Source organism: Narcine bancroftii, chromosome 4 (genome assembly GCF_036971445.1).
Source record: "Narcine bancroftii isolate sNarBan1 chromosome 4, sNarBan1.hap1, whole genome shotgun sequence".
Lineage (NCBI taxonomy): Eukaryota > Metazoa > Chordata > Chondrichthyes > Torpediniformes > Narcinidae > Narcine > Narcine bancroftii.
Window position 1 is genome coordinate 303,272,338 of NC_091472.1, and position 13,108 is coordinate 303,285,445.

At 43.9% G+C, this 13,108-nt stretch overlaps 1 protein-coding gene across 1 annotated transcript in view; it reads right to left on the reverse strand.

The window, feature by feature from the left end:
• Positions 1–13,108, reverse strand: part of cir1 (corepressor interacting with RBPJ, CIR1) — a 47,669-nt gene that overhangs the window by 20,281 nt on the left and 14,280 nt on the right. Inside the window, exon 7 of the mRNA XM_069935758.1 lies at positions 8,670–8,787. Within this exon, the coding sequence (XP_069791859.1) occupies positions 8,670–8,787 (118 nt within the window). The remainder of the gene's footprint in view (positions 1–8,669; positions 8,788–13,108) is intronic.

Below are 13,108 nucleotides of genomic sequence, written 5' to 3' on the forward strand. Positions count from 1 at the left end.
TTGAGGAAACTGTTGCAGGAACAATGAACAGTATCACAGGCAAAACCCTCTCCACCAAGAACATCTACAGGGAATGCTGCCGTCAGAGAGCAGCAGCAATCATCAAGGATTCACATCACTCAGCACATGCTCTGTTCTCGCTACTACCATCAGGAAAGAGGTCTAGGTGCCACAAGACTCGCACCACCAGGTTCAGGAACAGCTGCTACCCCTCCACCATCAGATTCTTCAATGACAAACTCAATCAGAGATTCATTGAAGAGCTCTTACCTTTGCATTTTATTGTTTCTTTTCTCCTTTGTATTGTACAGTTAGTTTTTTTTACATTCCTTTATTTGTTTACAAATGTTGTGTACAGGTTTTTTTGCACTACCAGTTAGTTATAGTGGAAATGAAAGAATCTCAGGGTTGTATGCAATGTCGTGGTGTACTCTGACAATAAATCTGAATTCTGCAATTTTTTTTAAATTTTTTTTTTTACAAAATTGCAAAAAGCTGCCTTTCTGAAAGAAATGAAAACATTCACATTAAAACTGACAACAACAGTAGTGAATTTGCACCACTTGATGCCTTACCCACTTTTATGGTTATACAGAACACAAGCAACAAACAGCTCATTGGAAAGGCATCCACATGACACAATATGTGTACCTCCGTTTTTTTTTAAATCCCTCATTTTCTTTCCACCCCGACATCTACTTTTATTGACATTATCTTTTTTTTGTTGCTATTCAAACCCACAGGCATCCTTTTCAAGACCACAGCATCTATATGTTTTCCCATAGGATCTAAGATATAGAATTAACCTATACCTGTATCTGCTTTCAAAGGAGGTCGCACTCCAACTCTGTGCTGTTGGCTCATTTACTGATTCCTGCATGCAGCCAGCTTTTAAAGCACTAGGAATTATTGTAATGGAAATTACAATCAAATTCTTCTGACATTTGACAACATCAGCTCAATTTTATGCTTGTGTCACAATCGTTTCCTGGTGTTGAATGTAATTACAGTAAATATCATCAAATAGTGACACAAGCAGGAATTTTTGATCACAACATATTCTTTATTTTGTATTCAACCTGCCATTATATAGTTATTATCATATTCCTCTCATGGGGAAAAAGGCAACCGATAGTGTTCTTATTGAAATCCAACTAATTCAGCAACCAGTGATTAATTAATCCTGTCAAGTCGGTTTGTGATAATCCAATAGTTATGTACACAATTCAATAAAAATGTTGGACTGTGGCGGCGCTCTCTCTCAGGGCGAACTGGCCCCACGTGTAACGCCAAGTGGTAGGGCAGCCCTGGGAAGATGGCGCCATCGGGGGTTCTTCTTCACTCAAACCTCCCGCTCAGTGCGCGGCTCCAGGCAGCAATTATGATGTCACCACACACGTGGTGACTGAACCAACGCTGCCCTTAAAGGGACATGCGCCAAATTCAAATAAACACAGTCCTTAACGACCCTCAACATGGTGACTGTGCTTTCTTCAGCTGCACCCAGCGGCACATTGGTAACCCTGACGAGCCCAGATGTTTTTCTGGACTCTGAAACATGGATTCAGCAGAGATTAACACCGTAGCGATCAAGCTTCCCCCCTTTTGGACCCATTGCCCACGGACGTGGTTTAGGCAGGCAGAAGCACAGTTCCGGCTCAGAAACATCTCAGCGGACGCCACGATGTTTTACCACATCGTGAGCGTGCTGGATCAAGACACAGCAGCTAGACTGGATGACCTCATTCATCACCTGCTGACTGAGGGTAAATATAATGCCCTCAAGGATTTGCTCCTTGGGATATTTGGCCTCAACCCCCAGCAACGGGCTTCCAGGCTCCTGCACCTGGACGGGCTTGGGGACCGCAGCCCCTCAGCGCTGATGGATGAAATACTGGCCCTAGCGAAGGATCATAAGCCCGGTTTCATTTTCCGCCAAATTTTCCTCGAGCAGATGCCAGAGGATATCATGCTACTCCTGACCAACGAGGATTTTGTGGACTCTCGTAAAGCCGTGGCTCAGGCGGATACCCTCTGGCGCACGAAGAGGGAGAACGAGCCAGCCCTCAACCAGGTTGCATGACCGGGAACCAGCCAACCTCAAGCCGCCCCCAAGCACAAGCCAGAAGAGAGCCATTCAACCTGGTGCTTTTATCACCAGTGCTGGGGAGTGGAAGCCTGTAAGTGCCGACAACCCTGCAACTTTCAGGGAAGTGACCAGGCCAGCCACCGTTGATAGCTGCGACGGCTGGCCACGTGAGCAGCCTCCTTCATGTCAAGAACAAATCCATCAGCTGTCATTTCCGGATGGACACAGGGGCCGAGTTAAGCATCCTACCCCCCACAGCCCTAGAGACCCGCACCCAATCTCGCGGTCCAACCCTGCGGGCGGCCAATAGTTCCACCATCAAGACCTACAGCACCCGCAGGACGCAGATTCAGATCAGCAAGGAAAAATTCCACTGGAGGTTTGTGCTGGCCTCAGTGGGCACCGCGCTGTTGGGGGCTGACTTCCTGCGAGCTCACGGCTTGCTGGTGATATGATGGGCAAGAGGCTGGTCAACGCCCACACATTCCACTCCGTGCAATTGGACACTGCAGACACCTGCAAGATGGAAATCGCCGCCTTGGCCGCCACCAGAAACGAGTACTCTGACATACTCCATGGGTTTCTTGTTAACTTGGAGCCATGCTTCAACGCCGCCTTACCCCAGCATGGAATGTTCCACCACATCACCACGCAAGCCCTCTGCTGCACGCCAGACCCAGATGGCTGCCGCCCGAAAAGCAGCAACAGGCAAAGGAGGAATTTTCCAGGCTGCAAGAGCTGGGATCGTCCAGCACTCGGACAGTGCCTGGGTATCACTGCTCCACATGGTCCCCAAATCGACTGGGGGCTGGAGACCTTGCAGAGACTACTGTCGGCTGAACGACACAACAACTCCTGTCAGGTACCCGGTCCCCCACATACAGGACTTCTCAGCTAACCTCCACGGCGCGCAGTCTTTTCCAAAGTCGACCTCGTGCGAGGATATCACCAGATCCTAGTGCACCCCGACGACGTGGGAAGGACGGCCAAAATCACCCCGTTCGGCCTTTTCAAATTCCTCCGTATGCCTTTCGAGTTAAAGAATGCGGCCCAGACATTTCAGCACCTCATGGATGCAGTGGGAAAGAACTTGGACTTTGTGTTCATCTACTTGGATGATATCCTGATCGTCAGTCACAACTGTGAGGAGGAGCACAAGGCCCATCTCTGCACCCTGTTTGCCCGGCTGGCTGATTTTGGCCTCACGGTCAACGTGACCAAATGCCAGTTCGGCAAGCAGTCACTGCAGTTCCTGGGGCACACCATCTCAGCAGCTGGGGCCGCTCCAGCAATGGAAAAGGTGGCGGCCATCCAACGTTTCCCAAAACCTTCTTCCCTTAAAGGCTTGCAGGAGTTCGTGGGGATGGTGAAGTTTTACCATCAATTCATCCCTGGGGCCACCCATTCCATGCGCCCACTGTTCACGCTGATCGCCACCAAGGAAAATACTTTATCCTAGTCGGAAAAGGCGGACAAAGCTTTCGGGGCGATGAAGGAGGCCCTTGCCAGCATGACACTACTGGTACACCCATGTCCAGAGGCGCACAAGGCGCTCTCCGTGGACGCCTCAGCCACAGCAGTCAGGGGAGTTCTGGAGCAATGGCTTGACGGATATTGGCACCTGCTGGCCTTTTTCAGTAAGCAGCTGTGCCTGCCAGAGCTCAAATACAGTGCCTTCGACCGGGAGCTCCTAGTGCTGTACTTGGCCATCTGCCATTCTCACTACTTCCTGGAGTGCAGACCCTTCATGGTCTTCACAGACCACAAGCTCCTCATCCAGGCACTGGCTAAAGACCCATGGTCAGCCAGGCAACAGCGCCACCTCTCTTACGTGTCAGAGTTCACCACCGACATCCGGCACAGGGCAGGCAAGGACAATGTGGTAGCATACGCACTCTCATTCTGGCCTGGACAATACGCAACTGTCCCAGACCCAGCGAACCAACGCAGAGACACAAGCCCTCCAGACTGCCACCTCGGACCTCAACCCCAAGGACGTCCAGTTACCCAACAGCCTGGACACGCTGCTCTGCGACGTTTCAACAGGTATGCCACATCCAGTAGTCCCACCGCACTGGAGGTCGAGTCTTCAGCTTGATCCCGATCTCGATCACCCCGCGGTGAAGACAACTGTGCGGATGGTTGCGGATCGCTTTGTGGGGCACAGGCTTAAGAAAGAGGTGGTGGAGTTGGCTAGGAACTGCACCAGGTGCCAGACCTCCAAGATTCACCGGCACACGCAGGTTCCAATCCAGCACTTCGACTCAGCGGTGCAGAGGTTCCAGCACATCCACACTGATGTCGTCAGTCCCTTGCCGGTCTCCAGAGAGGCGCCTTACCTCCTTGCGGTGGTGGACCGAGCCACGAGATGGCCCGAGGCTATCCTCATCAGAGAAGCCTCTGCAGAGACGTGCCAGGACTCTGGTCAATCAGTGGATCGCCTGATTCGGGGTCCTGGCACATATCACCAGCGACAGGGGTGCCCAGTTCACATCCGCACTTTGGACCCAGATGGCGAAACTCCTGGGGTCAAACTCCACCACACTACGGCCTACCACCCGCAGTCCAATGGATTGGTGGAAAGGTTTCATCGGCACCTGAAGTCCGCGCTCAAGGCTAGACTCACCGGCCCTGACTGGGCAGATGAACTACCCTGTGTCCTTCTTGGGATCAGGACAGCACCCAAGGAGGACCTGCAAGCCTCAGTGGCGGAACTAGTATATGGCGCTCCACTCTCCCTGCCCGGAGAGTTCTTCGGCTCACAATCCGACACTGCACCCGAAGTCCCGAACCTGCTGGCGGATCTCTGCAAGAGACTGGCCTCCCTGGCTCCCCCACCCCTATCACGCCACAGCACCCGGCCTGTCCATCGCCACAAAGAACTCGAATTTGCCCAGTTTGTGTTCGTCCAGAGAGGACTGCAGGCAGCTCCGCTACAGTGCCTGTATGAGGGTCCATACAAGGTCCTCCACTGGTCAGGCAGAACCTTCATTCTGGACGTTGGGGGGGGGGGGGAAGGGAGGAACTTTTCAAGGTGGACCGTCTGAAGGCGGCCCATTTGGACTTGTCGCGACCAGTACAGAGGGCCATGCGCAAATGACGGGGTCACCTGCCCAAGCGGCGGGATGTGTAGCCAGTTCTGGGAGGGGGTTGTGTGGCGGCGCACTCTCTCAGGGCGAACCGGCCCTGCGTGTAACGCCATGTGGCAAGGCAGCCCTGGGAAGATGGCGCCGTCGGGGTTCTTCCTCACTCAAACCTCCCGCTCAGCACAAGCCCTAGGCAGCAATTATGACATCACCACGCACGTGGTGACTGAACCAACTCTGCCCTTAAAGCGGCATGCGCCAAATTGAAATAAACAGTGCTTAACAACCCTCAACGTGGTGGCTGTGCTTTCTTCAGCTGCACCCAGCACCACTGGACCTCAAAAATAATAAAATCTTTTAATTATATTTCAAAACTTAACAGATCTTCAATCTAATATATATTTTTATGCATGCATGTCTGTTTGTTTGTCTGTTCTCCATGCAAAACCATCTGGAGCCCTCTGGAAATGTCAAGGAGGTTCAGTAGGTTTCAATATTTGATACTGGATGTCATGACCACATTGAATTTAATCTTTAAGGTCATATGAAGTTTAAAAAAAAAAATTGAATTTGCACCAGGGACACCTCCATTAGTTCGAGTGCTGTGCAACAATGTACATTCAGAATAAAAACAAGTGGCCAAATCCAGTTCAATATGGGCCCAAAAAAGCAAAGCAACATTGGTAGAAGTTCTTCACAAGCCCATAGAGTTAGACAAAGGAGAAAGCAAGAGGCAGCAGAGGGACATCAGTCTTGCCTCACTGATGATGCTTCCAGACATGCAAGGGGCAGGCAGTGGGAAACAGAATAGCAACACCAGGCCCATCTCAGTGCTCAGGCCTCCAGACAGGCAAGGGGCAAGCATGTAGTCAACAACTGAGTGTTTTATTTCCTGGGCAGTGCCAGGTATCCTGCTAATAAATAAATCTAAACTGCAGTGACACAAGTCCCAACAATACTCATTACCATTAAGTGATTAGTGTTCTCAAACCATCAGTGATCGTACAATGAACCTGCTTTCAAAATAGATACGAAACCACATGTTATAGATATTAAACTACATGGTATAAATATTTATTATACCCATCTACAAATGGCTGCAATTAAAAAAGTCTCCACTCAATCTACAAGTATACATAGAACCAAGATGAAATTTCAGCTTCAAACTAACTAATTAAAGATTATTTGTTGAACACTTACTGAAATTATGCACATATTTTTAGATGTGTTGGGCTCCGAGGTAAAATAAAGCTGACAATGTGTTGAAGAAATGGTAATGAACACATTTGGACTACTAGAACAATTTTAACGCTTTGGACTCCATGCCCTGGTTTTATACCCATCCACTAGATGGTTCGTATTGGTATTCTTACTGTAAAGATTTATCCATGGACCCAGTCCAGAGTATACATTATGAAAGGTTAAAAATGGCCCAAGTCCAAAAGATTAAAAAGGAAAGAATTCCAGAGAAATGATTTGCAGACAAATTTAAAATATGTTTACTGTTTTGTACTTGGAGCCTGTTGAAAGACGATGTGGGATGCATAACATAATGGATAACTGCACATATTTTAATCATATTTTTAAAAATGTCTTCCAAAGAACTGGAAAAAACAAGAAATATTTCTATTTTAGGGTACACACAAAACAGTTTAGTACATTGAGAGACAATAAAAATACAGTGGAGATAGGAAATAACTTAAATATGACGAGAATGAAGGGAAAGGTCATTGGAAAAAATATTTTAGTAATAGTTTTGTAGTAACTGTAGCAGTGCAAAATGAAGAATGATCAGATGTAGTCCAGCCGAAGTTCAGTCAAAGTCGTTTACTCAAACAGTCAGGTGCAGCTTTTTAAAACCCCATGTGCTCCAAATGACGCCATTGCATTGTAATATCATGACATCAATCAGAACCTTCCCAGCTGATTCGATTAAGCCTCCGGTGAGCCATTACTGGCCCCATCCCCCCACCCCCAGAACCGGTGATAGGAGGCTAAACCCCTGGTGCCATTACTGTCCACCTCTCTTGGGTGGTCATCCACGCCTTCGCATTGGAGGGGGGGGAGGGGGGTCAAGATGAGTGGGCTTTAGTTGGTCAATTGTAAATGTCTCTAGATGCCTCCCAATGTCCAGTACACAAGTTGTATGATTGTTTCATAGCACTCTGAAGGGATCCTCATACGGCCTCTGTAAGGGTGGCCCATGTGTACCTCTACGCACAAACACATAGTCCCGGGGTTCCTTTGTTATGAAGGGTGTCATTCCTCCATGCCTTGACATGGGAACTGGGGCCAATTTTCCAACCCGCTCTCGCAGTTTGCCTAAGACTTCAGTCAGTGGCACCTCCTGTCTGCGTGCTGCAGGCTTGAACTCCTCAGGGGCTCCATAAACCAACTCAGCCGATGAGAAGTTGAGATCCTCCTTGGGTGCTGTTCTTATTCCCAGGAGGATCCAGGGCAGCTCATCCACCAAACCATCTCCCTGGAGGCAGGCCATCAGTGAAGCCTTCATGTGACTATGGAACCGCTCCACCAGGCCATTCGACTGTGGGTAGTAGGCTGTCGTGTGGTGAAGCTGTATTTCCAGCAGTCATGACAAAACGTCCCAGAGTGCAGAGATAAACTGTGGGTCTCTGTTGGAGGTGATGTGCTTGCGTAGGCCGAACTGAGGTAACCATCCTGTGTTGGACAACTGAGGCGGCGATTCAGCACGCTACAAGCCCTTATTTACAAATTTAAATGAATCTCGAACATTCCCTTTGTCTTTGAATATATATATATATATATATATATATATATATATATAAATAAATAAATTTAAAAGTATTGGAAAGTGAAGTGCTCCTGTTGTGGTTTTCTTGTCTCTTTCCCTTTTTTTTGAAAGTTTGTAGGGTTGAGGGGAGGAGGGATTAAGAGAAGGTTTTTCTTTCTTTTGTAGTTCTTTACTTTCTTTGATCTTTTTTATAAAATACCACATGTACTTGGGTTAAGTTTGAAATATTATGGTTTGTTAAGTGGTTTTTTTTATTAAATAAAATCTAAAAAAGGTGGCATGTGAGTGGAAAGAAAAAGTTTGAAAACCACTGTTAAAATATTGAAAAGATAAAGCTATCCTCTCCAAATCAAAGTTAAAAGACAAACATGCATCATGACCATGTAATTTCTAAACTGCAAAGATTTTTAAAAATTGGTTTACTACAGCAGTTCTATATGGGTTTTTTTTAACCTTTGCACCTGTGTCATAGGGCAAGGTTGAAAAGTTTTTCCCCTTAAAATATGAAAGATTAGAGGGTGGTAGGGATGAGACATTTACAGATCAAAATACCATTGTTGAATGGTTATAAAATTGTCAGGTTGAATCTTTAAAACTGGAGATATTATTTACATATTGGGGTGACTAGGTCTTGTTGGCTATGGCAGTACTCTTTCCAGACCAAAAAAAAAATGAATACGTTAATAAAATCAGACTTTTGTGTATAAAGTGTTAAACTGACCTGCTCCATCTGTCGAAACGGAGCTGGCATTGATTCCAGATAGTCCAAATAGTGGGCATTCACGGTCGGTATTTACATGACCCCATTTATGACACTTGATGCACCGAACATTCCGCACCTAGACAGGAAGGGCCCAAATGTTATTAGTCAGGGGTATATAGATAGTTGTAACAGAATTCTCTTGAGTTCTGGAGACATTTCCAAATGAGTGTGCAAAAAAAAAACCCAAAAAAAGCAGTAATTGCATATTAGAGACAATGAGGTAACTTCTTAATATTTCTTGGTTGGGGCCATGAGCAGGAAGATTGTGGAGTCGAAGGAAAATTAATGCTTAAGGTTTTGATTATCTAGGTTATTTATATGAAGCTCCAATTATCCAATGCAATATTATTAAACAAAAAAAAGACTGCACTTCATTGAACAGCAACATGAAGTACATATGCCAGTCTTCATTATAGAATTGAAACTGCCTTGACATTTTATAGTCTTCTTAACAAAAAAAGTGCAATAGTCAATTCTAAACCAAAACAATTTCTGAGCGAGTTTCCTTGAAACAGCATTCATTTGTACTTTAAAAATTTCTGGTACAAGTGCACGCCACTTAACGTCCACGATACATTCTGTGAATTGGGCATTAGGTGATATTGCCATTGTGCAAACACCTTTATTATATACTTAGGAAAGCTATATGGGATACTGTAGTGTACCTATAAACTTTTTATTTGCAAGAAGGTATCAGTGTGGGGACCGACACAGGGCTGTGGGCAGAGAGCAGGGCAGTCAGATTAGATTGGGTATATAGCATATAATTTCCTATAGCTAGTGATCACTTTTTTTAAATTGCTGCGGACTGGCTTGCGGTAACTGAATAATTATGGGACCACAGACGTATATGGGGTCGGAAGCTGCTCGAACGGACATTAAGCAGTGCATACTTGTATTTAAATTCATTTATTTGTGCTTACATTGGGATACATCAGTGGTTCTCAACCTTTTTCTTTCCACTCTCATACTTTCAGTATTCCCTATGCCCTAGGTGCTCTGTGATTAGTAAAGGATTGCTTAAGGTGGTATGTGGGTGGAAAGAAAAAGTTTGAAAACCACTGTTTTATCGTATCTAATTGACTCGTAATATCCAAAGGAAATGGACCAATGACAATTTTTCTCAAGCAAAATATTTCAGAACAATTGGGTCTACAGCAGTCATTCTCAACCTTCCCTCTCACATACCACCTTAAGCAATGCCTTACTAATTACAGAGCACTGATGGCATAGGGATTACTTAAAGTGGTATGTTAATGGAAAGAAAAAGGTTGAGAACCACTGATGTAGTCTAACGCAACCACAAATAAATCAATTTAAATACAGGTATGCACAGCTTAACGTACGTGTTGGGGTGGCGGGCCATCAGGGCGGGAGCCCGTCGGTGTGTGCTGTGTCAGCCCCGCCAGCTGCTCTGGCACCTCACTGGGCAGCTTCAGACATTTGGGCTGCTCGTCAGTAGCTCAAAACATGGCAGAGCAATGGCTGTCTTCCCAACCCATAATCCCCCACGCAGCTGGAACTGTTCTGGGAAACACAAAACGGTTCTAGCTGCATGGGGGATCATGGGTTGCAAAGACGGCCATTGCTCTGCTGTGTAATATAAGACAGGTGATGCTACGGCACCAGTTGCCCTGCCTCCATCGGATCCAAGGGTGCTACGAGGCGCCGCTCAACATGAATGTGACACAGGAGCATCCTTTTAAGGCTGCTCCTTGAGAGGCGTTTATATTTTTCCTCCGTGCTTATCACCAACCTCCAGATGGAGGCCTGGCATGAAAGGGTCTTCTGACTCTCTCTCTCTCTCTACCCCCTCACCTTTTCCCTTTCTCTTTTCATAGAGCCTAAATCAATTCTCACCTTTTCTCTTATCATAACCTTTTGTCAGTTGGTCAGTACTCCTCGCTCTTCCACTCCTCCTTTTTTCCACATACCTTGAAAAAGGACTCCGGTCCAAAATATCAGGAATATATCTTTACCTCCTATGGACACTGCGAGACTAGCTGAGTTCCTCCAGCATTTCTGTTATCAAACCCACCCAACTCCAGAGAAAAGACCAGTAGCAGTAATTTCTTTAGCTTTTAAGCAAACTGTTCAACTTTATACCAGCTTGTAAAATTATTGGCCAGTTTTACACAAATTTCACATATATTTAATTGACAGACCAATAAAATAAAAATTTCACTCCATAATCTAAAGTATAGAAGCTTGAACTTTGCACCTGTGTTCATGAGCAGTCTTTTATCCCCCCCAACAACAAGGCTATTGATCCTCACTATACCATCCTAACCATAACACTACCATAGTTTTTACACATATAACCTGCACGTTTTATGCATATTTTACAAACCTTGCGTTATATGCAGATGTGTGCTATGTGAGAATATATTTACATGTTGAAAGAATGTGCACAAAAGTGGGCATACAAAAGTCAAATGGGCAATTTATAGCGAGGGTAGGAATATAATAGCAGCATTGAAAGAACTTGCAAAATTAATAGTGGCCGTGGGAAAGACACACAAGCAATTTATAGCGAGTATGAGAATGTAATAGCGGCAAGAATGGGCACAATTTACAGCAAGCACAGGAAATTTTGATTTTGAGATTATCTCTTTCTACTGAATGCCATGGTCTTCCTAACCTCAGAACATTGCTCTGCTGTGTAATATACCCGGACATTCCGGGTAGGGCACTGCACCATAGCAATGTTAATTGCCCAGACCTGTCCCTGAGGGAGGAGATTAATATATCAAGTGCCTCTGATTTGAGACAACATTAGAATTAAAAACCTGCTCAACTCTGAAGCCTTTCTTCAACCTATTCCTCTCCAAAGCTTGTTAATGTGTTGCATCAGGATATCATCTATATAATGGGCGATTGACACCTTGGGGGGGGGGGGGGTGGTGGAGTTGATTTGGTGTTAATTGCAGGTGATTAACTGTGACAGATACTGCTACGTGCAAATTGATTTTGTCAGTTGGAATTTAGAATACTACACCCGCGGGTGCACATATTCAAATTTTTTAATTTTATTTCATTTTATTTATATATATATCTATATATATAGATATATCTATATATATATCTATATATATAGATATATATAGATATATCTCTATATATATATATATATATATAGATATATATCTATATAAATATATATAGATATATATCTATATATATATCTATATATATATCTATATATATATCTATATATATATCTATATATATATCTATATATATAGATATATATATAGATATATATATAGATATATATATAGATATATATATAGATATATATATAGATATATATATAGATATATATATAGATATATATATATAGATATATATATAGATATATATATAGATATATATATATATATATAGATATATATATATATATATATATAGATATATATATATATATATATATAGAGATATATATATATATATATATAGATATATATATATATTTATATATATATATTTTTTAAAACACACAATTTTTGATTTTCTGCATGTTATGTGTGTGTGCACATTATACGAATAAAAATATGGTACTCCAAAGCTCTGTCTGCCCTGTTGTAACATCAGATTGTTTTTGTACTAACTGAAACTATGAATACTTATCTCTTTTTCTCACATGTGGCAACTTAATAAATACTCAACTTGTTTGTTAGTGCATTTAATATGCCTGTGTAGTTGCATTAAGAACTTCAGTGCATCTGTACATTGTGCTTATGTAAATAACAACAGTCAATCATTCAAGAAATAACATTTCTGAGGTTAATTTATTGTATTACACACACTTCAACCATTCTGTGACCTGAGGAACCCATGAATAAGAGAAAATGTGGTTTAAAAAAAGTCACTTCAAAAGAAATAAAAGAAATAAAAAGGGCAGCAAGGTTAGCCCTACACTATTTTAGCACCAGTGACCAGAGTTCAAATCTGCCACTGTCTAAAAGAGTTTATATGTGCCTATGGTTTTCTCACATTCCAAAGACATAGTGGGTTAGTAGGTTAATTGGTCACATGGGTGTATTTAGGTGGTCAGGGTTGTGGGCCAGAATGGCCTGTAACCACTATATTTCTAAATTAAAATTGAAGAAAAACATTAAAAATCCTAGAGAATTGAACAAAAATAAAGCAAATTAGGGAAACCCAACACCCAACCCCAACCCACCAATTTTCCGCTGCAACCGTGTCTGCCTGTCCCGCATCGGACTTGTCAGCCACCAACGAGCCTGCAGCTGACGTGGACATTTTACCCCCTCCATAAATCTTCGTCCGCGAAGCCAAGCCAAAGAAAGAAAAATATCAAGAAGGTGGCAATGTGTGATGCCTTCTAGACAGATGTGTACTTGGCAAGTTCACATATATTCAGAATGTTTAAT